The sequence below is a fragment of the Danio aesculapii genome, chromosome 20, assembly GCF_903798145.1.
Source record: "Danio aesculapii chromosome 20, fDanAes4.1, whole genome shotgun sequence".
NCBI classification, from domain to species: domain Eukaryota; kingdom Metazoa; phylum Chordata; class Actinopteri; order Cypriniformes; family Danionidae; genus Danio; species Danio aesculapii.
In genome coordinates, this window is record NC_079454.1 from 52966918 (window position 1) to 52993491 (window position 26574).

Sequence of the window (26574 nt, forward strand, 5' to 3'; positions counted from 1 at the left end):
AAGGAGTTATTTAATTACTGCTTATTTTAGACTTTTAATATGAAAACATTTACATTGAAAATAATAATTTTGTCTCCAAAAGTGCAAGTTATTAATTTTCATTTATTCATAAGAAAAACGTGACTGTTGGTTTCAGGCAATGTGTGTTTTAATTTCAGTTGTTCAAGGTTGATGTTCAATAAATAATCAGAGATAGTAGATAGTGTGTGTTTCCTTTAATTATTTTAAAATCAAGTAATGCATCATTCATTCAATATCTCTCACTTGTAATATGAGCATATTTACTGTATAAAACTTGTTAAATTAATAAATAAATTAATCGTTCATTAATCGTAATGGAGTTAACATGTTCAATTATTAGAGATTTTGATTTTAGGCTAAATCGCCCAGCCCTATTCTACACTCTCTGTTTTGTTCTATACTGTTTCTTTCGTTCCATTATATTTATTCTGTTCTATTATATCTGTTCTATCTATGGCGTCATGGTGGCTCAGTGGTTAGCACTGTGGCCTCACAGCAAAAAGGTTGCTGATTTGAGTCCCGGCTGGGTCAGTTGGCGTTTCTGTGTGGAGTTTGCATGTTCTCCCAGTGTTGGCGTGGGTTTCCTCCGGGTGCTCCGGTTTCCCCCACAGTCCAAACACATGCGCTATAGGGGAATTTATGAACTAAATTGGCCATAGTGTATGAGTGTGTGTGTGTGTGAATGAGTATGTATGGGTGTTTCCCAGTACTGGGTTGCAGCTGAAAGGGGATCCGCAGTGTAAAACATGCTGGAATAGTTGGTGGTTCATTCCACTGTGGTAACCCCTGATATATAAGAGACTAAGCTGAAGGAAAATGAATGAATGAATGAATGTTTTATCTATTCTGTTCTAATTTGTTGTATTCTATTATATCTACTCTGGTCTATTCTATCCTGTTCTATTCTATTTTATCTTTTTATTCTGTTCTGTTCTATTCTATTCGTTTTGTTCTATTCGGTTCTGTTCTATTCTATTTGGTTCTATTCTATTCTATTTATATTCTGTTTATTCTGTTCTATTCTATTCTATTCTTTACATCCTGTTCTATTCTATTTTATTCATTCTGTTCTGTTCTATTCTATTATTTTCATTCTGTTCTGTTCATTTCTATTCATTCTGTTCTATTCTATTCTGTTCATTCTTTTCTCCTCTATTCTATTCATTCTATTCTATTCTACTCATTATGTTCTATTTTATTCTATTTTATTCTATTCTGTTCTGTTCTTGTCGGTTCTATTCTGTTCTATTCCATTCTATTTGTTCTGTTCTATTTATTCTATTCAGTTCTAATCTATTCTGTTCATTCTGTACTGTTCTATTCATTCTATTCTGTTCTATTCTGTTCTGTTCGGTCGCTCATACATTGGACTTGTTGTTCTGTCAAATTAAATTACCCAAAGTGATTTTTGGAAAGCATATTAAATGCAAGTAAAGTGTCTTCTTTAATGTTTTAAATAACTTTTGAATAAAATAAAATGTCAAAATATGAATAAAATAATGTTCCATCATCATTCGGCATAGAATATTTATTTATACGCTTTATCTGATCTGCTCTTACTAAAGTCATAGAGAACAAGGCATAAAAATTAAACAATATTACATTTTAAATGATTAAAACTTAGCTGCAAAACAGGTCAAACCTGGTGGTTTGAAAGATAGTGGCAAAAAAAGTTATTATTTATAACTTTATGAAAAGATATATTTAAGTAAGTATTTGGTAGGCAAAGAATAGCAAATAAAGCAATCCTTAAATATAGTTTATTAATATGACGTCATACGATTCAAGTTCTAATTAAGTTTTTTTTTGACAAGTTATTGTTACACAGAACTACATTTTACTGTGCGTCTATTTTAAATCATGAGGGAAAATGTATGATAGGCATTACTGTTTGCTCAGATACAATGAAATATGTTAAAAAGCAATTTACAGCTGTATAACAGATTGTGTTGATAGTTAAACCTCCATCTTTTATATCATATTTATACCAATAATACAAATCGAAGGCTTAAAATGATTTTTAAACACTTTAAGCAATAATCCTTTATTAATTTTAGCTTCTATTGGTCACTTGTTCAATTCCACAGAGGTGCAATGACATATAAGATTTAAATAAGTAAGACAGTTTTTATATACTGTCCACTGCATTTAAATAACACTATATTGTGGAATATAAAGTCATGCTATTACCATGATATTCTTTAACTAACTAATATATAATAAAATAGTTTATTAACAGCAACATCATTTATAAGATCATCAAATAACTTTACTACTAGGTCCACACGGAATCTGCATGCACAGAAATACACAGATTTTTAGCCCATCATTGAGTCTGTTTATTTACTTGTGGAAATGTGTAGAAATGTAGATTTATTCGGTTTTTAAATTAATTTAACTAATATTATTGTGATATAAAAATAGTAATATTAAAATGTTGATAGGAAAAATTCACAATACAGTTTGTAAAGTAGTATTTTCTGTCTTTTAGTAGAGATATTACATGAGAGACTTGCTTTGTTTACCACATAAGTGGATCTATTTGGATTTGCTTTGGAAACTTTAAATAAAGTACTTTGTCAGTACTTTCTTAATTAAATGGTTTTACCCTGAGGTCAGATATAGTAATACAGGAGTAATACAGGAGTGCCACAAGGTTGTGTTTCATCACCTGTGCTTTTTGCTTTGTACACGAATGATTGCAGGAGCACACATTTTAATAATTATATTATGAAATATGCTGATGACACAGCCATTTTAGGTCTTTTACATTAAGACATGGACCTATCATCATACCACAGTGAAATAGATAATTTCATTCAGTGGTGTGATTAGAACTGTCTTGTGTTAAATGTAAAAAAGACATAAGAAATGGTCCTTGACCCACGAAGTGTTTCTGAACACAGGCCTGTGATCATTAAAGACACGGTGATACAGCAAGTTACATCTTAGATATACCTGGGGTTCCATTTGGACTGTGTTTTTTGTTGGAGATCACACATTGAGAGCTTATGCACACAACTACAACAGAGGCTTTATTTTTTAAGAAGGCTGAGATTGTATGGGGTGGGTAGCAATGTCTAGCTTGTTTTTTACCGAGCTTTGTTTGAGAGTCTTATTCGCTGAGGAATCACAGTCTGGTTTGGAAACCTGTCTGTTCAATTGAAAAATAAATTAGTTCATATATAAAAAAGAGCCATGAAAATTATAGGAATAAAACAATACGAGCCCATACAGACTCTATATGAACAGGCGGTTATGAGAAGAGCAATACGTATTAGTGCTGATTCCAAACATCCTCTTTTCAGTGAATACCAGCTGTTACCATCAGGAAAAAGACTGAGAATGCCGAGGTGTAAAACTAATAGACTGAAGCTTTCGTTTGTTCCTCCCTCGATAAAACTGTTTCAAGAGTTCACACTTACAGTAGATAATGCTCGACTATGATAGCAGGTTTGGCATGCTGTCCCGGGAGAGAACCCTGAGCTCGGAGATAGATGAGCCCAAGGTTCCCACCTGGTCAATGAGCATTAGGAGGGATACGAGATCAGGAGTTTCTCGAGTGCTCCCTTTTGCTATGTATGCATTAAGTGCTTGTGACTGTATTACGATTCACTGTACATGTTTTCAGACTGTGGGAGGAAACCGGAGGACCCAGAAAAATCCCACGCAAACACAGGGAGAACATGCAAACTCCATGCAGGGAGTGCCGACTGGCTCAATTAGAACTTGAACCTGTGGCCTTCTTACTGCGAGGCAGCAGTGCTAACCACTGAGCCACCGTGTTGCCCGATCATGAAAGAGGAGGAGGGAAAAGGGAAGGATGGGAGGGGTTTCCAAAAACGAAGATAAAGCTGCGGGCACACTTGACTTTTCTTCCCATAGACTTCCATTCATACGCACGCACGTCAGACCGGAAACGCAAGGTGCAAAGTTCAAGCTTGGTGAACTCTGACCTGCGAAATCGAATCACTTGACTGCGTGAGACCAATCGAGGATCAAAACACGACCTCTCTGGACAGAAATGTAAAGCATGGAGCAATTGCTTACTTTAATAATGTCTAATTATCTTGTTTAATCCCGGCCCTTTTCGCAGCACCCTACGACACACACACACAAAGCCCAGTGTGACCGCAGCTTAAGGAATGAAGTTTAGGCAGGATATTTATAGTAGTTTTAGAATGATCTGATAGGCTAGCTAATGATTAGCAATGAGGATCAGCTGTAGTCAATCATATCACGTGCTCCTCCTCTCGAAATTAGTTTGTGAAACTTCACTTAACTCTACCAATAACACTGTTCCTGTAGTACGTTAGCACCTGACTGGATTCTGTGTTTTATATATTTACACTTATATACGGTCTTATTCTGTAAACAATGCATGTTCTTAATTGTCTGTTCTTAATTGTTTGGTTTTATTTATTTTTACTGTCCGTTTAGAGCAATGTTGTAGCACCTTTTTGCCTAAGACAAATTTCCTCTATGGGACAAATAAAGTTTATCCTATCTTAAAAATCTTATTTTCTATCTTATTTTTAACTAAATTCTCTGCAGATTCTGTCTGGCCCTACTTATTACATGATAATAATAACAGCAACAGCAACTTCATGAATCCAGTAAGAAACAATACAAAAAAACATGTAAACATTCACTATGATTTTTGCACTTTGAAATATGATAATTTACGTTTTCATGTAGAGATATTTAATAATAAACATCCATCAAAGTATTCTCAGTGTAATATCCTTATTTAGTAGTCTTTAAAACTTTACATTCTGACAAAATATGTTTTATGGTGAGGAAGGATTTTTAATTACAGTGGTTACATGTTGGTGGTGCATTGAAAAATACAGTATAAACACAGTAACGTGATATGAAAATAGTCATGATAAGTAATAGTAATACCCTGGAACTTTCCAGCAAGTGTTTCAGCTGGTTATTTCTTACTGCGTTGTTGGTTTCGAATGTTAAGCAATACTTAATAAATTAACATGTGACATATTAAGTAATGTGCATCATCGGGCGGTCGATCCACCTACTGCAACTTAAGTTAGGAAAGGTAATTACCTTTCGGACGGACTCCGTGGAGCCTCTGTCCTCCGGCGTTAAATCCTCATCTGATCCAGAGTCAGACATGATGAGTCCACCTGTATTAATTCTGTATACACCTGTAACAAACTGCGTAAACTTAACCGTAAATCCGTCAACGATGCTACCAGAACACGAACGCCACTTTAACTGCTTGTTTATTCTTGTTTAAAGCCCTTAACGCTTATCTTTGGCTATATACGAGTGTAAATACGCCATTTTGTTAGCAAAATGCGACCTTTAAAGTATTAAAAATGTGCTCGAAATCCCAAAATCCACTTGTTGCCTATCCGCGCATGAGCCACAGCTGATCTCTCGCATCGCCTCTGTGGGATTCAGCCAATAGGAGCGCGTCGTTTTTGAGTGACGCGTGAGATAGCCAATCATAGGTCTATCAATACATTGGATTGACAGAGGAATCGTCCAATGAGGAGAGGGTGGTGGGAATAAAGGCGATTTGGAGCGGAAAAATAAGCGTTGCTCATGGCAACACTGAGGCTTCGGCGGTACGATAAGGACAAAGCCATTGTGTCTGTGAATGAAAAGACTCGCATTTATCAGATTCCTCCAGAAATAATCTTATAGAGCAGATTTACGTTGTGTTTATACGTAAAAAAAAAACATAAAGCAGCTCTAAGCTGTAAGTATTTAAATTTCTACACACCCGCATGACAACAAACAGAAGCCGCTAACGTTTCTTTAAATTAAATAGTTCTAGATTGTCTAATTATTCAAAATAAGTAGTAGTAGTAGATTGTTTTAATTATCAAATTAAAAACCACTTATTTTTATTGACTAAAAGCAAACAGTAAAAATTAAATAGCACTAGACTGCTTTTTCCTATTTATTAAACCAAATAGTAGCCAACTCCGGTTTTAATTATTATTACTAAAATTATTTCAAATACTAGATTTTATTTTTCACTAAAAATATATTTAGGCGATGTGGTGGCACAGTGGGTAGCATGTTCGCTTCACAGCAAGAAGGTCGCTGGTTCGGCCAGTTGGTGTTTCTGTGTGGATAAGTTGGTGGTTCATTCTGCTGTGGCAACCCCTGATTAATAAAGGGACTAAGCCTAAAAGAGAATAAATGAATGGTTTTGTACGTAAAATACTTTTATTTTCAAAAGTAAGCCGTAAATAATAATATAAACATTTATTTTCATTTAATTTGATTAATAGTACGTTTGTTATTTATAAACCAAACTGTTCTCATTTTTTATTTAGTACTAAAATCCTATTGAAAAACCATGCATATAATCAACTTTTAAAATATAGATGTAGATAGATAGATAGACAGACAGACAGACAGACAGATAGATAGATGGATAGATGGATAGATAGATGGATGGATGGAGAAACAAAGAGAGGGACAGATAAATAGAAGGATGGATAGATAGAATTATAGATTGGATAGAGATAGATGGATGTATGGAGAGATAAAGAGGGACAGATTGATAGATGGATGAATTAGAACGGTAGACAGATTTAATGGATGGATGAATGGATAGAGAAGTAAAGAGAGGGACAGATGGATGGATTAGATAGAATGATAGATGGATTGAGTGGGTGGATGGAGAGATAAAGAGATGGATGGATGGATGGGAGATATAAAGAAGAGATAGATGGATGGCTTAGAATGAAAGATTGGATGGATGAATTAGAACGATAGATAGATAGATAGATAGATAGATAGATAGATAGATAGATAGATAGATAGATAGATAGATGGATGGATGGATGGATGGATGGATTAGATAGAATGATATAGATTGGGTGGGTTGATGGAGAGATGAATGGAGAGTTAAAGAGAGGAAGAGATAGATGGATGAATTAGAATGATGGATGGATGGATGGATGGAGGGAGGATGGATTAGATAGAATGATAGATAGATTGGATGGATGGATAAATAGATGGATTCATTAAATAGAATGATGGATGGATGGATGGAGAGAGGGATAGATGGATTGTATAGGATGATAGATAAACTGGATGGATGGATGGATAAATAGATGGATTCATTAAATAGAATGATGGATGTATGGATGGAAAGGGACAGATTGATGATAGAGACATGGATGGATGGAGAGATGGATGGATGGATGGATGGATGGAGAGATGGATGGATGGATAGATGGAGAGATAGAAATTAAAATAAAAAATAAAAAATGTCAAACTAATTCACTTATTTAAGTCACATTAATGAGGGCATTACAGCACAAACCACACACACAGCAATAACATTAGTTAAAATACTTTATTATGATGATCTAAATAATACTTTCATTAGTCATTTATTATATTAGTTTAATCATGAGATGAGCAACACTATATTAAAAACACAGTTCTAATGATTAATGCTATAGGAGCACAATGATTCCAGCGTTTCTGCACCTGTTGTTAGTCGTTTATTATAAAGGAGATGCTCGTCTTTCTAGATTTATGGCTGAGACTTTGGTCTGGACGGTTTCAGCTGGGCTTCAGTTGGACAGCAGGAAGTTGCTGCCTTTACTGTTTCCTTTTTTGATGTCAAAGACCAAGGAGTGCAGCCGCTCTGATAAAGCCACCTGCAGAAAGACACATTTCAGTCGACAAATGAGCATGTTCGATATATTTATTTATTTAGTCATTAATGACAGGGTTCCCACTCAAAGCCAAATGTCAAATTCCCTGGCTTTCTGAACTGGACGTTATTGAGAGACACATTCTCTATTGGAGACAGGTCGGGGCTGCAGGCAGGCCAGTCAAGTACATGTATCCTCTTCCTCTGCAGCCAGGACTTTGTAATGTGTGCTTAGAGACACTGAGATCTCAGTGTATTGATGTACCTCCAACTGAAACTAAATATTGAGTAGGGGGTGGGGCTTCATCATTTCCTAATAGCAAACTAATGGTAAGAGAGGGTATTGATATGCAGTGGCTATGAAAGCCCTCAGGTTGACGTCAAAAGAATAACCTCTACTCCAAGCGCAGAAGAAAATGGCAAGACTTTGATTGAAGACCAAAGCAAACAATTTTTTGCACAGATTAATTATTCAATTTAAGAATAGCAATGTCAGCTAGCAAAATAAACAATGTAAATTTAGATTTCAGGCAGACTGAATTTTCTATGACCAATAATCAACAGAAAAACATGCAGATGTTGTGTCGAGCATCCCTGCAGAATATATGTGATTTTGAGATCGCTGACTTCAACACAAAATCAAGCAAACGGCACACAATTAAAAGAAGCTTTCCTTTTTTTTAATTGCTGCAAATTGTGTCCAGCCAGGACAAATGTTCAGTGTGTTCAAATTCCTTCCACACTATCTGTATTGTGTATATATATATAATAGATAAAACAGTCAGCCCCCCTAGTTTTTCACAATTTGTTTTGTGATTTTTTTTTTTACGATTAAAATGATTTTGTGGTGGTAATTCCCCAAAATTTTGCAATTAAAATTATATATATATATATATATATATATATATATATATATATATATATATATATATATATATATATATATATATATATATTATCTGCGTTAACTCGAGACTCAATGAAAAAAATATCGCTGATAATCTGTCCTTAAAGTTCAAAGGTCTATTCTACTTAAGCTTTGATAACTTTCACCTTGATATTTTAGTGCGGATGTATACCTGACCGGTGAGCCGTCTGACAAAAAAAGAAGTGCCCTTCTGAATCAAATCAACTTTAGACTTTAACTGCAGTTTGGCAGTTCCTCTTTCACTCATGAACATTTCATTCATGCCCCTGTGACAAACCGGGGTATTAGATGCAAATAAGGAGTAAGGACTGGTGAGAGTGTTATGGAATTTAATAACGCACGTCAAATGGAAAGAAAAAAACTTCTGCATTTTGCAATGTGTGTGCGCGTGTGTGTGTGCGGTCCTTTACTGACAGCCACGTGTGTGGATCTTGTCAGAAAATATGGTGAAAAGTCCTACATGACGATAATAGTTTGATTGTAGTGTTTACTTCAATAATGCCACTAATATATGCATACTCAATTCCATTTCTGTTCAGTTCAGTTATGACTTTAGTCAGATTAAGGTAATCGAAAAGCTGTTTGGAGCTTATGTAGGCCTACAGTTCAACATTAATGTTTAACTGAATAAACAGTTAGTAAACACAAGTACATCTTATTGAACATCATTTATTTTCATCACTAATTATCACAGTAGAACAGTTTCTCAAGCAGTTTGTGATGCATTTTGGAAACGGGAGATAAGCCCCTGGTCTAATGCACCACCTGGCTTGAGAAACCCGTTCACAAAGACTTACTTTTAGTCATTATTTGGGTAGCACACATATTCTGAATGCCTTCGGCAGAATTCAAATGAGCCATTTTAATCTAGATTAATCTAGATTAATTCCAAGATTACAGTGAGATTAATCTAGATTTAAAAAATGAATCTATGCCCACCTATTATATATATATATATATATATATATATATAAAATAGGTGGGCATAGATTATGACAAAAAGGAAAGATTCAGACTCAGATAATAAATAAAACGCAAATAGATAATGATTTCTTGTGCGGCCCGATATCAATTGGTCCACGGCCCGGTGGGTGAGGACCACTGCGCTTCTCCTCAGGTGTGTGATCTGCTTTAAATGCATCATGTGACATTATTATGCGAATATACAATTTCATTCATTGTATCCATCGCTAAAATGTAAAATTTTAGAGGCTGGTTATATTGATTCACTGTGAAAACACAACAGTGTTTAAAGGTCCAGTGGAAGTAATATAATGTTTTTTAGATGTTAGTATCAGTATGTTAGTCTTCAAGGATATCTATAAGCTAGGGTGGTACAAAGTAGTGAAAAAATTTGCATTTAAAAGGTATAAATAGATATAAAAGATATAAAGGACAGATTTTTTTCACATCACCTCGTACTTCAGTTTCTCATCAAATCTTGACCAATCAATCAATGACATGCCCCACCCCCTTCTTCTTATTTGCCTTTCATTTGATGCACTTGAGCTCAACCACTCTCACTGGCAGAGCTGTGAGAAAACAAAACACTATTGGCTGTTTTTTAAAGGGGAGGAGCTACACTATGCCCCGCCCTCTCTTCAGTTGGGATTACGTCAAACATCGAATAAAATTATGCACATTTCAAAGCACTTCATGGGACCTTTAAACTCCTTTAAAAGTTGTTCTTTGCATAATAGGTGTCTTTTAACAGGTGAATGCATTTGATTGCTGGTTGACAAGAGGGAAAGCAGTGAAAAATAGACAAACCATAAGACCAGGCAAAACACATGAAAATAATGTGATTAAAAATACAGTTTAGAAAAAATACATTTAAAATTCTATCATAACCCCCTGGCCGTGGGAACCCTGTGTTGACGATGATGATGGTGTTACTGTTGTAAACTCACAGTGTAATCGTGCGGCTCTTGTAGTCTCTTGTGATGAGGATTCAGCATCTGCAGTGAAATCTGTGCACGCTCACGGCTCTCTGACGCACTGTTTAGAGGGAGTGTGATCTGCGCACAAACACACACACACACACATATCTGTTTACTTCATAACTGTGAGAATTAGGTTGACAGATCTAAACAATAGAGCTTGAAAAATAGACAAATGGGTTGGAATATGATGGATGTATGGAAGACAACATAACTTGAATCCAACAAGCAGATGGATGGATGGACAGAGGGAAAAATGGATGGAAATATGAATAGATGGGCAGACAGAGATGGACGGACGGATGGACAAACGGATAAATAGATGGACAGATGGATAGATAGATGGTTAAACTGACGTATTGATGGATGGACAGATGGATAGACAGATGGATGGACAGACAGATGGATGGATTAATGGATGGACACATAGATGGATGGATGGACGGACAAATAGATGGATAAACTGACGTATTGATGGATGGACAGACGGACAGATGGATGGACCGATGACTGGACGGACGGACAGACGGATGGATGGATTGATGGATGGACAGACGGACGGATGGATGGACAGACAGACGGATGGTTAGATTGGATGGACAGATGGATGGACATATGAATGGATGGACAGACAGATGGATGAATGGATGGACAGACTGATGGATGGACGGACATAGATAGATGGATAAACTGACATATTGATGAATGGACAAACAGATGGAGAGATGGATGAACTGATGGATGGATGGATTGATGGATGGACAGACGGACAGATGGATGGACAGATGAATGAATGGACAGACAGATGGATAGATGGATGAACTGATGGATGGATGGATGGACGGACAGATGGATAGATGGATGAACTGATGGATGGATGGATGGATGGACGGACAGATGGATGGACAGATGAATAGACAGCCGGACGGACGGATGAATGGATGGACAGACAGATGGATGGATGGATGGATGGGCGGCCGGATAAATGGATGGACTGATGGATAGATGGATGGATGAACAAACGGATGGATGGACAGATGAATGGATGAACTGACAGAGGAATGAATGGATAGAGAGACAGACGGATAGATGGACATGTATAGATAGATGGATAGATGGATAGATGGACATGGATGGATGGATGGATGGATGGATGGATGGATGGATGGATGGATAGATAGATGGACATGTATAGAAAGATAGATAGATGGACATGTATAGAAAGATAGATAGATAGATGGACATGTATAGATAGATAGATAGATAGATAGATAGATAGATAGATAGATAGATAGATAGATAGATAGATAGATAGATAGATAGATAGATAGACGGATGGATGGACGGACGGACGGACGGATGGATGGATGGATGGATGGATAGATAGATAGATAGATGGACATGTATAGATAGATGGATGGATGGATGGATTGATAGATAAATAGATAGACGGATGGATGGATGGATGGATAGATAGACGGATGGATGGATTGATGGATGGATAGACAGACGGATAGATGGATAGATGGATAGATAGATAGATAGATAGATAGATAGATAGATAGATAGATAGATAGATAGATAGATAGATAGATAGATAGATAGATAGATGGACATGTATAGATAGATAGATGGATGGATGGATAGATAGACGGATGGATGGATAGATAGACGGATGGATGGATGGATGGACGGATGGTTGGATAGATAGACGGATAGATGGATAGACGGATAGTTGGATAGATGGATAGATAGATGGATGGGTGTATGGTTGGATAGACGGACAGACAAAAGAAAGGATGGATGAACAAGTGAATCGACTGATAGATGGACGGATAGATAGAAAGAGACAAATTCATCCATGAGTGGATGGACAGACAGGCAGATGGATAGATCAATAGTTGGATGTATACAGAGAAACTCAGTCAGTCAGACAGATGGTGAGCTGTATGTGTGTAGAGTGTGTCACCTGTCCGCAGCTGAAGACCTGCATGCGCAGACTGCTGACCTGAGCAGGTGTGATGCTGCACTGCAGTGTGGAGTTCTCCAGCAGAGGGAAACACTGCAGCTCTACACCTGCTGCTGGAGGCGTTTCATCACACAGACACAACACATCCATCTGCGGATGACCTGACACACATACACACAGACAAACACACCCAGAGACACACACAGACAGAGACAGAAAATAATTAAGTTGTCCCCCAAAAAACTCAACAATTGTGTTGGTTCAGCTCATTTTATATACTGCAAGTAGTTTAAACAAGCAGCAAAATAATTTTTTGAGTAAAAGATGGCCGAATTCTAGCTGGAAATCTCTCAGTAATCTCACAGATGATGTTTCCCACTGACCGTCAGCGTCCAGCAGCCTGTAGACTGCCTTGCGTCCGGGCAGAGTGCTTTTCTCTGGGTCTTCACTGAGCTTCATCCTGGGACAACCTCTGACCTCCACCAGCTGCAGTGTGAGTGAGTGACCACAATATGTTATTCATACAGTATTAAACCACTGCAGGGTGCCAAATACATTCACAATGGGCCAAATGCACACTGACTTTTAATTTCCAGTCAGCCAGCCCAAACGTTTCCGGTAAACTGACTTACCGTTGCAAAATCTCAGCATTTAAAATCTTATTTCTTTAAAAATCAATCCTTAGTGCCTGATTGAGATGTAATATCAAGTGGGTCTCGGAATAAATGAGAAGCACTGCATTAAATTACATTGTTCTGTGCCATGTCTTAGTAAAACATGTACATTTACTTTACCTCAGTATTTTCAATGGAGTATCTGCGCTTGCCTGCTGATCCTGATGGTGCTTATGTTTAAACGGCTTTTCATCTCGTTTTACACTTGAACAACTAAACGAATGCTCACAGCGGGGGAAACAAGTATTGAACACATTGTCATGTTTTTTCCTGGGAATACTATTTCTAAAGGAGCTGTTGACATGGAATTGAAGCAGATTTTGGTAAAAACCCAAACAACTCAAACATCAAAATCTTGATGGTTCTGTGGGTCTCGTCTAACAAATCTGAGCTTTAATTAGTATTCTCTATGGGATTCGCGTCTGGTGATTGGCTTGTCCATTCTGCAGCTTGATTTTCTTTCTCTGAAAGCATCTGAGAGTCTCCTTGGCTGTGTTTTGGATCATTGTCTTGCTGAAATGTCCATCCTGGATTCATCTTCATCCTCCTGCTAATGTAGATGTTGGACTGAAGCAGCTGATGTTCATTTACAGTGAGGAAGAGCAGAGGGTTGCTGAAGAACTACTGAGAGATTTCAGCTGCTGTCTGGGCTTTCACTGCCCAAATACACCTTCCTTTCTTCATCTGTTCAATACTTCTTCATTTTATTACTCATAGCTTCATTTGTAAACTAATTTGTTTTGTTTTCTTTGCATACTGTATATGGATTTCTTTCAGGGCCGGAGTGGGACTCCTTTTCAGCCCTTTCAGTTTCAAGCCTTAGACCGGCCCACCTCAGTTCACGACTGACTGTATTAAAATAAGGTAATTTCCAATTCAGTTTCTAATGACACTATCACATCCTTTAAAGGACAAAGCTGCTTTAGACCTTCAAACGTTTTTCATAAATATGAGAACATTAAAGGGGAGCAATATCTTCAACACTATTCTCTAAAACATCACAATGTCCTTTCCTGCAATATCTGAATATATATTCTGTGCTAATTACTTTATAGACATCCAGTCCTTTGTAACGGTGGTCACACAAAAAATTAAAATAAAATATGTACACCTATAGAAGTAACCTAAACAGTATTATATGTCTTAACAAAAAAAAAAAAAAAAATACTCAGACAAGATTCGAACCCTGGTCAGCGGCATCATAACACAACATGCTGACCACTGGACCACAATGGCGCTGTTATGTTAGTGAGTGTGGAGTAAAGAATAAAACAAGTATTGCAGTTTTACATTCTTACCACACTTTCTATTGATGGCTTAATCTTTTTCTCCCCTTTTTAGATTTCTGATCAAGTTATGTCAGATTTATTAATGTAGTGATTTTCACTGAGCAGGTGTAATATCCATTAATTCAGGGTTTAATTTGTGCTGGAACACACTGGATCCGGTACCCCTGAAATCTGATCCGGCACCTCAGTTTACCGATCTCCCTCCTCAACCGTTATCCTCCCTGTCCACTGTTCACTTTCACTTCCGTGACTCCCCAACCCTCTCCACTTTCGTTCGCGACAACCAACAACATTATATTTGCTCACGGGGCTGCGAGAAAATAAATAAAACGGGTGGAGCTGCGGTAAAACAATGAATAAAAAGAGAGAGGCTGTGGTAAAATAAATTAATAAAAGAAACAAGAGTGACTGCTGAGAGTGCAAGCAGCTAGGGACACCGGCCCTCGGGGCCAAAAAAAGCACCGGCCCACCGGGAACTCTCCCGGTCCTCCCGATTAGCCAATCCGGGCCTGATTTCTTTGGTTGTTTCCGGTCTTTCCCTAAATCTGGTGAAAATTTCAAGTCAACGGCACCTTGAGAAAAATAGTGACGTGTTCAATACTAATTTCACTCACTGTGTGTTGTGCTGCCCTAGTTGATTATATTACCTTATAAACGCAGCCCAGAGAAGGCTGGCGTGTGCAGGTGACCAGATGAGTGCCCACACCGACCACATCAATCTCATTATTCTGAGAAACACACACACACACACACACAGGTCAAACACACTGTCCTCCGGCAGATATTTATGATATGAGCTCATCTTACTTTCTTGTTGAGATCAGACAGACTCTGTTCTGAAATACTGTTTGTGCCGACGATGATGAGAGACTCGAACTGAGGAACCGAGAAACTGCGGAGAAAACGCATCTGTTTAGATTAGAGTGATTAAAAACAGAATATTAAGATAATAATCTTATAATAATTTCATTTAAAGGACCTGTATGTATGCCTTTTGACTCTAAAGCATAAATACACCATAATATGTTTGCAGATATTTCAGAAACATGATGAGTGAACATTCCTGTTTATCTGAAAAACAATGCTGAAGTCAGATATTCTGCTTTGAACATGTACGTTACATGCTGGATTGGCTGTCTTTGTTTTGCTCATTTAACCCGCATAATACCAATTTAGTCAGGAAGACTCTCAAAGTGTGTGTCCGTGACCGAAAGGAGACCTCCGGTACACAGTAGCAATGTGACGCAGATTCAGAGTTCCACATTATTACTATTATTATTATTAATTAGCAAATAATATAAATTTTACCAACATAACATTAGGTGAGAGGGTTACATTGTTACCCCTTGTCCTAACAACACTCTACATGAGGAGATTTGCAGAGATGAGCAATTTAGCTGTGTGCACCAGATGAAACACGACAGGAATGTAAATACAGCCATTCAGAAGCACAGAATAGTGCACTCACTGCACTCCAGCCAAATGGTAAGCTTTCTAATCTAATGCATACATATTAGCACTTTAACATTAGTAAATGTAAATGCTGAAGTCACAGTTCTGAAGCTCAATCTCAGACGGTTTATTTTATTTTCCAGATCTGAGGTGAACCATCGTTATACAATAACTTGTCTAATTACACTAACCTGCCTAGTTACCCTAATTACCCTAGTTAAGCCTTTAATTATCACTTTAAGCTGTATAGAAGTGTCTTGAAGAATATCTAGTCTAATATTATTTACTGTCATCATGGCAAAAATAAAATAAATCAGTAATTAGAAATGAGTTATTAAAACTATTATGGTTAAAAATCATCTCTCCGATAAACAGAAATTGGGGAAAAAGATAACTGTGGTGTACTTGGGAGCTGCAGACATAGGCATTATAAAAAGCTAAAACTAAATGGGCTGTAAAAGGGTCTTTAAACTCATTTATAACTCGCAATTCTGACTTAGTAACTTGGAATTGCAACTTTAACTTGCAATTCTGACTTTATAACTCCCAATTCTGACTTCATAACTCAGAATTCTGACTTAAAGGGCACCTAGGTTACCCCTTTTTCCAGATTTAATATAAGTCTTTTGTGTCCCCAGAATGTGTCTGGAAAGTTTCAGCTCAAAACAACCATCAGAGTATTTGTTATAGCTGTCTGAAGTGTCTGTATTATAGCCGGTAAAACCTTGTTGCTGTTTTTTTATTTGTACTGGGCCTTTAAGGCTAGTCCTCTCTGCCCACCGTTCCCACGTGCTTGTCAGCAACATGCCTCAATGGTCTATAAAACCACTCCAATTGGTCTACCGTTTTTATGTTGTTAAATTTGAAAAAAAAAGGACTTAAAGGGTTTATATCACCCCAATATGAATGTCTATACACTACACACATGTCTGTCCAAACAACTTGAAAAGTAGATTTTTCACCATAGGTACCCTTTAATAATTCACATTTCTTTCTTTATAACTCGCAATTCTGACTTTAACACAGAATTCGGACTTAATAACTCTCAATTCAGACTTAATAACTCAGAATTCTGACTTAATAATTCACAATTCTTACTTAATAACTCTGAATTCTGACTTTATAACTCGCAATTTTGACTTTAACACAAAATTCGGACTTAATAACTAAAAATTCTGACTTAATAATTCACAATTCTTACTTAATAACTCTGAATTCTGACTTAACTCTGAATTCTTACTTTATAAATCGCAATTCTGACTTTAACACAGAATTCGGACTAAATAACTCGCAATTCGGACTTATTTCGGAATTCTGACTTTATAACTCGCAATTCTGAATTAATGACTCTGAATTCTGACTTAATAATTCACAATTCTTACTTAATAACTATGAATTCTGACTTAACTCTGAATTCTGACTTTATAACTCTGAATTCTGACTTAATAATTAACAATTCTTACTTAATAACTCTGAATTCTGACTTAACTCTTAATTCTGACTTTAACTCTGAATTCTGACTTAATAATTAACAATTCTTACTTAATAACTCTGAATTCTGACTTAACTCTGAATTCTGACTTAATAATTCACAATTCTTACTTAATAACTATGAATTCTGACTTAACTCTGAATTCTGACTTTATAACTCTGAATTCTGACTTAATAATTAACAATTCTTACTTAATAACTATGAATTCTGAATTCTGACTTAACTCTGAATTCTGACTTAATAATTAACAATTCTTACTTAATAACTCTGAATTCTGACTTAACTCTGAATTCTGACTTAATAACTCTGAATTCTGACTTAACTCTGAATTCTGACTTAACTCTGAATTCTGACTTAATAATTCACAATTCTTACTTAATAACTCTGAATTCTGACTTAACTCTGAATTCTGACTTAATAACTCTGAATTCTGACTTAATAATTAACAATTCTTACTTAATAACTCTGAATTCTGACTTAACTCTGAATTCTGACTTAACTATGAATTCTGACTTAACTCTGAATTCTGACTTAATAACTCTGAATTCTGACTTAATAACTCTGAATTCTGACTTAATAATTCACAATTCTTACTTTATAACACAGAATTCTGACTTAATAATTCACAATTCTTACTTAATAACTATGAATTTTGACTTAACTCTTAATTCTGACTTAATAACTCTGAATTCTGACTTAACTCTGAATTCTGACTTAATAACTCTGAATTCTGACTTAACTCTGAATTCTGACTTAACTCTGAATTCTGACTTAATAACTCTGAATTCTGACTTAATAATTCACAATTCTTACTTAATAACTATGAATTCTGACTTAACTCTGAATTCTGACTTAATAACTCTGAATTCTGACTTAATAATTCACAATTCTTACTTAATAACTCTGAATTCTGACTTAATAACTCTGAATTCTGACTTAACTCTGAATTCTGACTTAATAACTCTGAATTCTGACTTAATAATTCACAATTCTTACTTAATAACTATGAATTCTGACCTAACTCTGAATTCTGACTTAATAACTCGGAATTCTGACTTTATAATTGTTTTTTTATTCAGTGGCTAGGCTGGAACAGGCTTCCATATTTTATGGTAATATTAACAACAAACTCAGTTGTAATGAAGTAAAAAATTAAAAAGGAAAATGAATGAATGAAATGAGATGTACAATACAAACCAGCAAAAATGTTCAATAAAAACTGAACTCCCTGGCTAGTTTTTATTTCATAAACGCTAATAAAACAATTATAAAGGCATGTTTTTTAATAAACAAAAAGTTAACTTTAGAAAACTAAATTTAATCTTATAATTTAAAATTACAAGAAAAATGAAGTATTATTAAATAGGGTACATAAATAATACTGACCCTTATGAGTCAGTATTATGTGTATAATAATAAAGTGAGTCTCACTGTTTGCTGCATTCTCTAAAGACGCGCCGCACATCCAGCGACTGCCTGCAGAGGTCACCGCTGTCCAGACGAACACCCAGAGGACGATACTGAAGCTCAAACAGAGCCAGAGCCACAGCACAGAAACACAACAAACCACTGCTGCAACACACAAAGATTCAGAGTCACCACAAGAGAAAACACACACAGTCCATGATCATCAGTGTTGGAAAGAGCACTGAACAAATCATACTCAAGTAAAAGAACCATTACTTATATAAAAATCTAGTGCAAGTAGAATAAAAGTATCTGTTGTAAACACTCCTCAAACTATGCGTAAAAGTAGCCCTTCTAAATGTACTGTGAGTAGTGAAGATTATGCTGTGAAAAGTACTCCATATCCTGCAGATTTAAAATGTACAACCCCAAATCAGAAAAAGTTGAGACAGGAGCAGTTTAGAGCTAGCAATCAGGTATACTGGTGAAATGATGTGATGTGAAGCAGGTGACGTCAACAGGTGACTGTAGTTATGATTTGGTACAAAAGCAGCATCAAGAAAGGTCTAGTCCGTTAGGAGCAAAGATGGGCCGAGGATCGCCAGTTTGCCAACAAATACCTGAGAAAATTATTGAAATGTTTAAAGACAATGTTTTCTGATTCTGATTCCTCAGAGAAAGAGAGGAAGACATTTGGATATTTCACCTTCAACAGTGCAGAACATCATTAAAAGAGTCAATGAATCTGGAGGAGTTTCAGTGTGTAAAGAACAAGGGCACAAGTCTAAGCTGAACAACTGTGATCTCCGATCCCTCAGGGGGCGCTGCATCAAGAATCCTCATTCATCTATAAGCCATATCACCACATGGGCTCAGGACTTCGGCGGCAAACCTTTGTCAAGTACTACAATACTGAGTTACATCCACAAATGCCTGAGAAAACTGTACTGTGCCAAAAGGAAGCCCTATGTTAACAGTGTCCAGAACCGCCATCGACTTCTCTGGGCTCTGAGGCATCTGGGATGGACCATCACACAGTGGAAACGAGCACTGTGCTCAGATGAATCAGTATTTCAGGTATTGTTTGGAAAAATAGACGCCGTGTGCTCAAGACGAGAGACGAAAAGGGTCAACCAGACTGTTTCCAGCAACAGGTCCAAAAGCCTGGGTCTGTTATGGTATGGGGTTGTGGCAGTGACTGTGGCAAAGGTAACCTGCACTTCTGTGATGCTCAATTAATGCTGAAAGTACACACAGATTTTGGAGCACAATATGCTGCCTTCTTCTCCAGGGACCCCCATGCGTATTTCAACAAGACAATGCAAAAACACATTCTGCACACATTACAGAGTCCTGCTGCAGAGGAAGAGGATACAGATATGTGACTGGCCTGTCTCCAATAGAGAATGTGGTGCATTTTGTGCCACAAAATGCAATAATGAAGACCCTGTACTGTTGCCCACCTTAAAACACGTTTGCAGGAAGAATGGGGCAAAATTACACCTGGAACACTTCATCACTTGGTGTCTTCAGTCCCTAAACGTCTTTTAGGTGTTGTGAAAAGAAACGGCAACATTACAAAGAGGTTAATGCTTTACTGATACAACTTTTACTGATTTGGGGTTGTAGCGTTCATCATTGACATTTTCATTTAAGGGCATTTCTAAGAGTAAGTTCAATTATTTGTCACATTACATTTACATTACATTTATAATGTGAGATTAACAGAGGAGAGATAACATTAGATTAATACATGCACCTGTATATATATATATATATATATATATATATATATATATATATATATATATATATATATATATATATATATATATATATATATACACACATACATACAGCAGGATGTCCTTCTGGATCTTTCACTTACTTCGAAGACACTACTGACTACTCTTAAATGGACATCTGTAATCTAGTTAATTGCCTTAATCTGAATAAGACAATATTATGATTAAGCTGTTTACGTGAAGTGCTTTTTGAATATTGCATCACCAGGCTATCCACGTTTCCAGCAGAGTCTCATGTAATTTTGAAATCTCATGTAATCATCTTAAAATTGTTTACTTTTACGGCAGTTCGACAGTTTCACCCTCACTCATGAACATTTTAGTCATGCCCCTGTGACAAACTTGGTTATTGAATGCGGGTAAAGAGTAAGGACTGGTGAGAGTGTTGTTTTAATGGAATTTGCCACCGCACGCCGAATGGAAAGAAAAAAAACTTCTGCATTACGCGACGTGTGTGTGTGCGCGGTCCTTTATTGACAGACGCGGATTTGTGGATGTGTGGATGTGGATTTTGTCGCAAAATGCGGCTAAAAGCCCTACATGACAGTAATAGTTTGATCGCGGTGTTTACTTCAGTAATGCCACTAATATCTGCATACTCCACATGTCTATATTCCATTTCTGTTTAGTTCAGTTATGACTTTAGTCAGATTAAGGTAATCAAAACTCGCTGTTTATATGGTGACTATTATTCAGAGTATTGTCTTAATCATATTAAAATAGTATTAAAGTATTATTATCCATGTAAACATACTCAATGTTCGACTCAACCACACCGTCAGGGCTCTGTGATCTTGGCTTTGTGAAGCAGCATTTTCTGTATGTGCGTACATCAAAAGCAAGTACGCTATGGCTCACGCTTATTGACAGTGGAAGATGAATTACAGTTAGTCGTGTCAGGAATCCAACCACAGATTAGCATGTCGTCCTCACAGAAACAGGCTCAGTGTTCTAAAAGATTGAAAAACCCTGATCTAAACAGTCCCTGCATCATCTTTGGACATTTTAATGCTTTACACTGTACGCGTTCACTGCATTTATAAAGCTTCCGCGTCTGTCTGATGTGATTTTTCTATGCATGATTTGATTAGACGGGAATCAGACGGGAAGTCGTAACTGCATGTTGAAAGAAAATAGTGCAGTAATATAGAGATACAGAACTGAAAATGCACTCAGTAAACGTACACTTTTTAAAATTACATTAAGTACAATTCCTGAGGAAATAAAACTGCTGTTACACTAATGTGAGTGGTCTCACCAGCACACATTGTAGCTGTCGATCACTGGCAGGAAGTTTTGAGGATAAGCGATGGCGTAGGACAGGAATGCCGCCAGTTCTCCCTCCCGAATGAGGCTGGTTTTGGAGCCCAGAAGCTGACAGACGCGACCCAGTAAACCTTTCACGAGACAGATGAAGTCGATAGAGTCTCCGCCACCACAGGTCTTCAGTGTCTGACAAAAAAAACACACACATGCTTCAGAAAGAAAACCGTCATTTCCTTTAGAACGGACGCTTTAGCTGTGTCCTAATTCACATACTATCCGTGCTATATAGTATTTAAAAATAGAAGTAGTGTCCCAAATCATTCAGCTTTTAGAAATTCAGCTTTGCATCACAGAAATAAAGCACATCTCAAAAGGTATTCACCAAATTTAAAATAATTTATTTTACATTTATTAACAGTTATTTTACAGCACATTATATTTGATTAGATATTCGTCAAGATACTAGTATTTAGCTTAAAGTGACATTTAAAGGCTTAACTAGGTTAATTAGGGTAAAGTTAGGGTAATTAAGCAAGTCATTGTATAACAGTGGTTTGTTCTAGAGACAATCCAAAACAAATATTGATTAAGTGGGCTAATAATATTGATCTTAAAATGGGTTTAAAACAATTAAAAACTGCTTTTATTCTAGCCGAAATAAAACAAATAAGACTTTCTCTAGAAGAAAAAATATTATAGAAAATACTGTGAAAAATTCCTGAATCTGTTAAACAGCATCTGGGAAATATTGGGAAAAAAAATAAATAAATAAATCACAGAAGGCTGAATAATTTTGCCTTTAGCTGTATATATTTAAACAAATCTGATACATATTGACCACAAACAAAACATACCATTGAAATACAGCAGTAAATTCAAAGTGAAATATCTACCTGTGGCCACACCTCCTCCAGAGAGGAAAAGGAAGTGACATAAGAGTGTGCCATGGTTCCCGCCACAGGAATGCCATACAGACGGCCGGCGAGAGCATTACTGGTCAAATCAAAACCTGCACAAACAAACAGAAGCAAATCAAACTGTTTAAAAACCAAAAGAGCTACACAAATACAGATGCAGACTACATTATTCGACATCCTGTGAAATGTTTATAATGTTCTATAATGTTTTTCCTTTGTAAAAAAGTCTTATTTATTTTTGTTTGGAACAAACCATAGTTGTCCAATGACTTGCTAATTAACCTAGTTAAGCCTTTGAACTGAAGACCACAACTCCCGTGATTCCGCACGCAGTCATCAAAATATGTCTTTGTTTATTGTGAATAAGCGCCATCTTGTGGAGAAAATTACACACTGTGCCTTTAAGTATCCCCCTATCTTTAATTAAGGAACCAATAAAGCTACTTTAACCCTCCCGTTCTCTTAGAATCCTTTGTTTATTGTGAATAAGCGCCCTCTTGTGGAGAAAATTACATCACAGTTTAAGTATCCTCTGTCCTTATTTAAAGAACCAAAAAAAGCTACCTTAAGCCTCCCGTTGTCCTAAAATCCTTTGTTTTTTGTGAATACATGACCTCTAGTGGTGAAAAGGACATACTGTGCCTTAAAGTATCTCCCTATTCTTAAGGAACCAAAAAAAGCTACTTTAACCCTCCTGCTAGAATCCTTTGTTTATTGTGAATATGCCCCCTCTAGTGGTGAAAGGGACATACTGTGCCTTTAAGTATACCCCTATCCTTAAGGAACCAAAAAAAGCTACCTTAACCCTCCCGTTGTCCTAGAATCCTTTGTTTATTGTGAATATGCGCCCTCTAGTGGTAAAAATTACACACTGTGCCTTTATGTATCCCCCGTGCTTAATTAAGGAACCAAAAAAGCAACCTTAACCCTCTCCTTGACCTAGAATCCTTTGTTTGTTGTGAACACATGCCCTCTAGTGGCGATAAATACACACTGTGCATTTAAGTATGCTCTGATCCTTAATCAAGGAACCAAAAGCTACCTTAACCCTCGTGCTGTCCTAGACCCCTTATTCATCGTGAATACATGCCGTCTAGTGGAGAAAATGATATACTGTACCTTTAAGTGTCTCCCATCTTTATTTAAGAAACCAAAAAAGCTACATTAACCCCCCCCCCGTTGTTCTAAAATCCTTTGTTTATCGTGAATATGCGCCCTCTAGTGGAGAAAAGTACACACTGTGCTTTTAAGTATCCCCTATCCTTATGTAAGGAAACAAAAAAGCTACATTAACCCCCCCCAACCCCCCCCCCCATTGTTCTAGAATCCTTTGTTTATTGTGAATATGCGCCCTCTATTGAAGAAAATGACATACTGTGCCCTAAGTATCCCCAATCCTTATTTAAGGACCCACAAAAAGCTACCTTAACCCTCCCGTTATTCTAGAATCCTTTGTTTATTGTGAATATGCGCCCTCTAGTGGTGACACACTGTGCATTTAAGTGCGTTTTTGTGTCTCTCACCGCGATGTATGTGTATCTGGAGGCGGCGAGGCCTCCGTCTGGACCCTGAGCTCTTCTCAAACCCATCTCTATTAATCTCCATTATCCTTATTTAAGGACCCACAAAAACCTTCCTTAACTCCTCCATTGTCCTTGAATCCTCTGTTTATTGTGAATGTGCCCTCTAGTGGTGAAAATGTCACACTGTGCCTTTAAGTATCCCCCTATCTTTATTTGAGGACCCACAAAAAGCTTCCTTAACCCTCCCATTGTCCTCGAATCCTTTGTTTATTGTCAATATGCGCCCTCTAGTGGAGAAAAGTACACACTGTGCCTTTAAGTGTGTTTTTGTGTCTCTCACCGCCGATGTATGTGTATCTGGAGGCGGTGAGGCCTCCGTCTGGACCCTGAGCTCTTCTCAAACCCATCTCCATTAATCTGCGTCTCGGACCTGCAGCCAAACGGAAACGAGCAGCATTGCTACACACCAGACTGAGAGGAGAGAGAGTTTATTTGTTAAACATTCACTTGCATTTAAATCTGAAGTATTTCTCAGGAAAAACACGCTGCTCTTTTCAAGTTATAAAAGCAGCTACACTGTCAAAAACATGCTGGGTTCCACACAATTGATTTGTGTTGAGACAACATGAAGGAATTAACTTAATTTATTAGTTTTTTTGGGAACACTTCAGAATAATGGTTCATTAGTTCATATATTTACTAACATTAACTATCAATAATCTTATTAAGCATTTATTTATCATAGTTCAACATTAACTAATGCTTGTCGGTGCCAGTGGTGTAGTGGTTAGTGCATCGACACATGCACTCCGGTGCTCACGGCGACCCGAGTTCAATTCCGCCACGCGGTCCTATGCCGATCCTTCCCCTCTCTCTCTACTTTCCTGTCAATACTCTCTACTTTCCTCTCAAATAAAGGTGAAAACCCTGAAAAAAAAAACAAAAAACTATAGCATTACCTAATGCAGGCGATTTCAACCTGTGGGGCACCAGCATCTATTAAGGGGCGAGAATTTGAGGCAATTTTTATGTGTTCACTAGAGTAATTCTGATTAACGTTAGCTCCACATCTGACTATCAGGCACCTGTAGAGTTAATGCGATCGAGTAAAATATTTACAAATTTAGGCCCAATCCCAATTCTCCCCCTTAGCCCTACCCCTCGTTTTGCACGTTCACGTGAAGGGGTAAGGGTGTCCCAATTGTCTTTAGCTTGAAGGCGTAGGGCTAAGGGGAAGGGGTGAATAGCCCTTCGAACAAAGATTTTTCAAGACCACACTTGAAAACAAGGGTTAAGAAAACTTCCCAGAATACACCAGCCACAACGGCAGCATAGCAGCACCCAGAGGTAAGGTATTTTTGTCATTATTTTTGTCATTATTGTGTATTTTTACAACAAACAAGCTCAAGTTTTAATATATTCATAACCGCGTTCATGTTTTACCGTCATGCTTTAAAAAAAAAAACGCTAAAATAAAAACCGCTAAATTTGGCGATCTATAATCAATAATAATAACTCCTGTACAGCAGTCCCACAACATTCTGACACTCGATGACACTCGAATACCCTGTCAGTAATGTCTAATGGCTGGGAATGAGCTGTTTACAGTGTCTGCTATAATGTTAATGTTGTTTTCATGTGTCTACATAGATGAATATGGCCACAGTGTAAATACACAGTACAGTTATGATCTTATTGCCACATTAGATCATTACGATAACAGGATATATGCCTTCAGTGATTTCCTGAAGATAAATACCGGAAAATAGCACAACTGGAATAACAGCAGTCGCCATCGTCTGATCTCATATGAAGAGCTCGTGATGACATATGATGATGCGTGTAGGTGTTGTCGTGCTGTCCCAATTCTTGGGAGTAAATTTTGAAGCCCTTCCCCTTCACACTCGGTTTTAAGGGGCAAAGAGAAGGGCTAGGGGTACAAAAATAGAATTGGGATTGGGCCAAAATGGACCAGGTGCTTTTTAAAATGAATGACGGTGAATGAAAGTCAAACCGGTGAGCCGTCTGACAAAAATCTGACAAAGCCCTTCTGAATCAAATCAGCAGAATGCCCTCCTGGATCTTTCACTTACTTCGAAGACACTACTGACTATGCTTACATGGACATCTGTAATCTAGTTATTTGCCTTAATAGACAATAATAGAATTAAGGCGTTTACGTGAAGTGCTTTTTGAATGTTGTGTCACCAGGCTATCCACGTTTCCTGCTGAGTTTCCTG

At 37.1% G+C, this 26574-nt stretch overlaps 2 protein-coding genes across 3 annotated transcripts in view; both read right to left on the bottom strand.

The window, feature by feature from the left end:
• Positions 1-5373, bottom strand: part of rhpn1 (rhophilin, Rho GTPase binding protein 1) — a 41436-nt gene extending 36063 nt beyond the window's left edge. Inside the window, exon 1 of the mRNA XM_056481506.1 lies at positions 5089-5373. Coding sequence (XP_056337481.1) covers positions 5089-5157 — 69 coding nt within the window. The 5' untranslated portion in view covers positions 5158-5373. The remainder of the gene's footprint in view (positions 1-5088) is intronic.
• A 1974-nt stretch (positions 5374-7347) lies between these two features.
• naprt (nicotinate phosphoribosyltransferase) overlaps positions 7348-26574 on the bottom strand; it is a 31392-nt gene continuing 12165 nt past the window's right edge. Inside the window, exons 4-13 of one of the 2 annotated variants that reach the window (XM_056445432.1) lie at positions 24675-24805; positions 22788-22903; positions 21887-22080; positions 18848-18985; positions 15280-15364; positions 15120-15200; positions 12893-12995; positions 12510-12670; positions 10511-10618; positions 7348-7676 (exon numbers count right to left, since the gene is read on the bottom strand). In XM_056445432.1, the coding sequence (XP_056301407.1) occupies positions 7590-7676; positions 10511-10618; positions 12510-12670; positions 12893-12995; positions 15120-15200; positions 15280-15364; positions 18848-18985; positions 21887-22080; positions 22788-22903; positions 24675-24805 (1204 nt within the window). In that variant the 3' untranslated portion in view covers positions 7348-7589. Of the gene's footprint in view, positions 7677-10510; positions 10619-12509; positions 12671-12892; positions 12996-15119; positions 15201-15279; positions 15365-18847; positions 18989-21886; positions 22081-22787; positions 22904-24674; positions 24806-26574 lie in introns of both variants that reach the window. The other variant, XM_056445431.1, reaches the window with a different exon arrangement.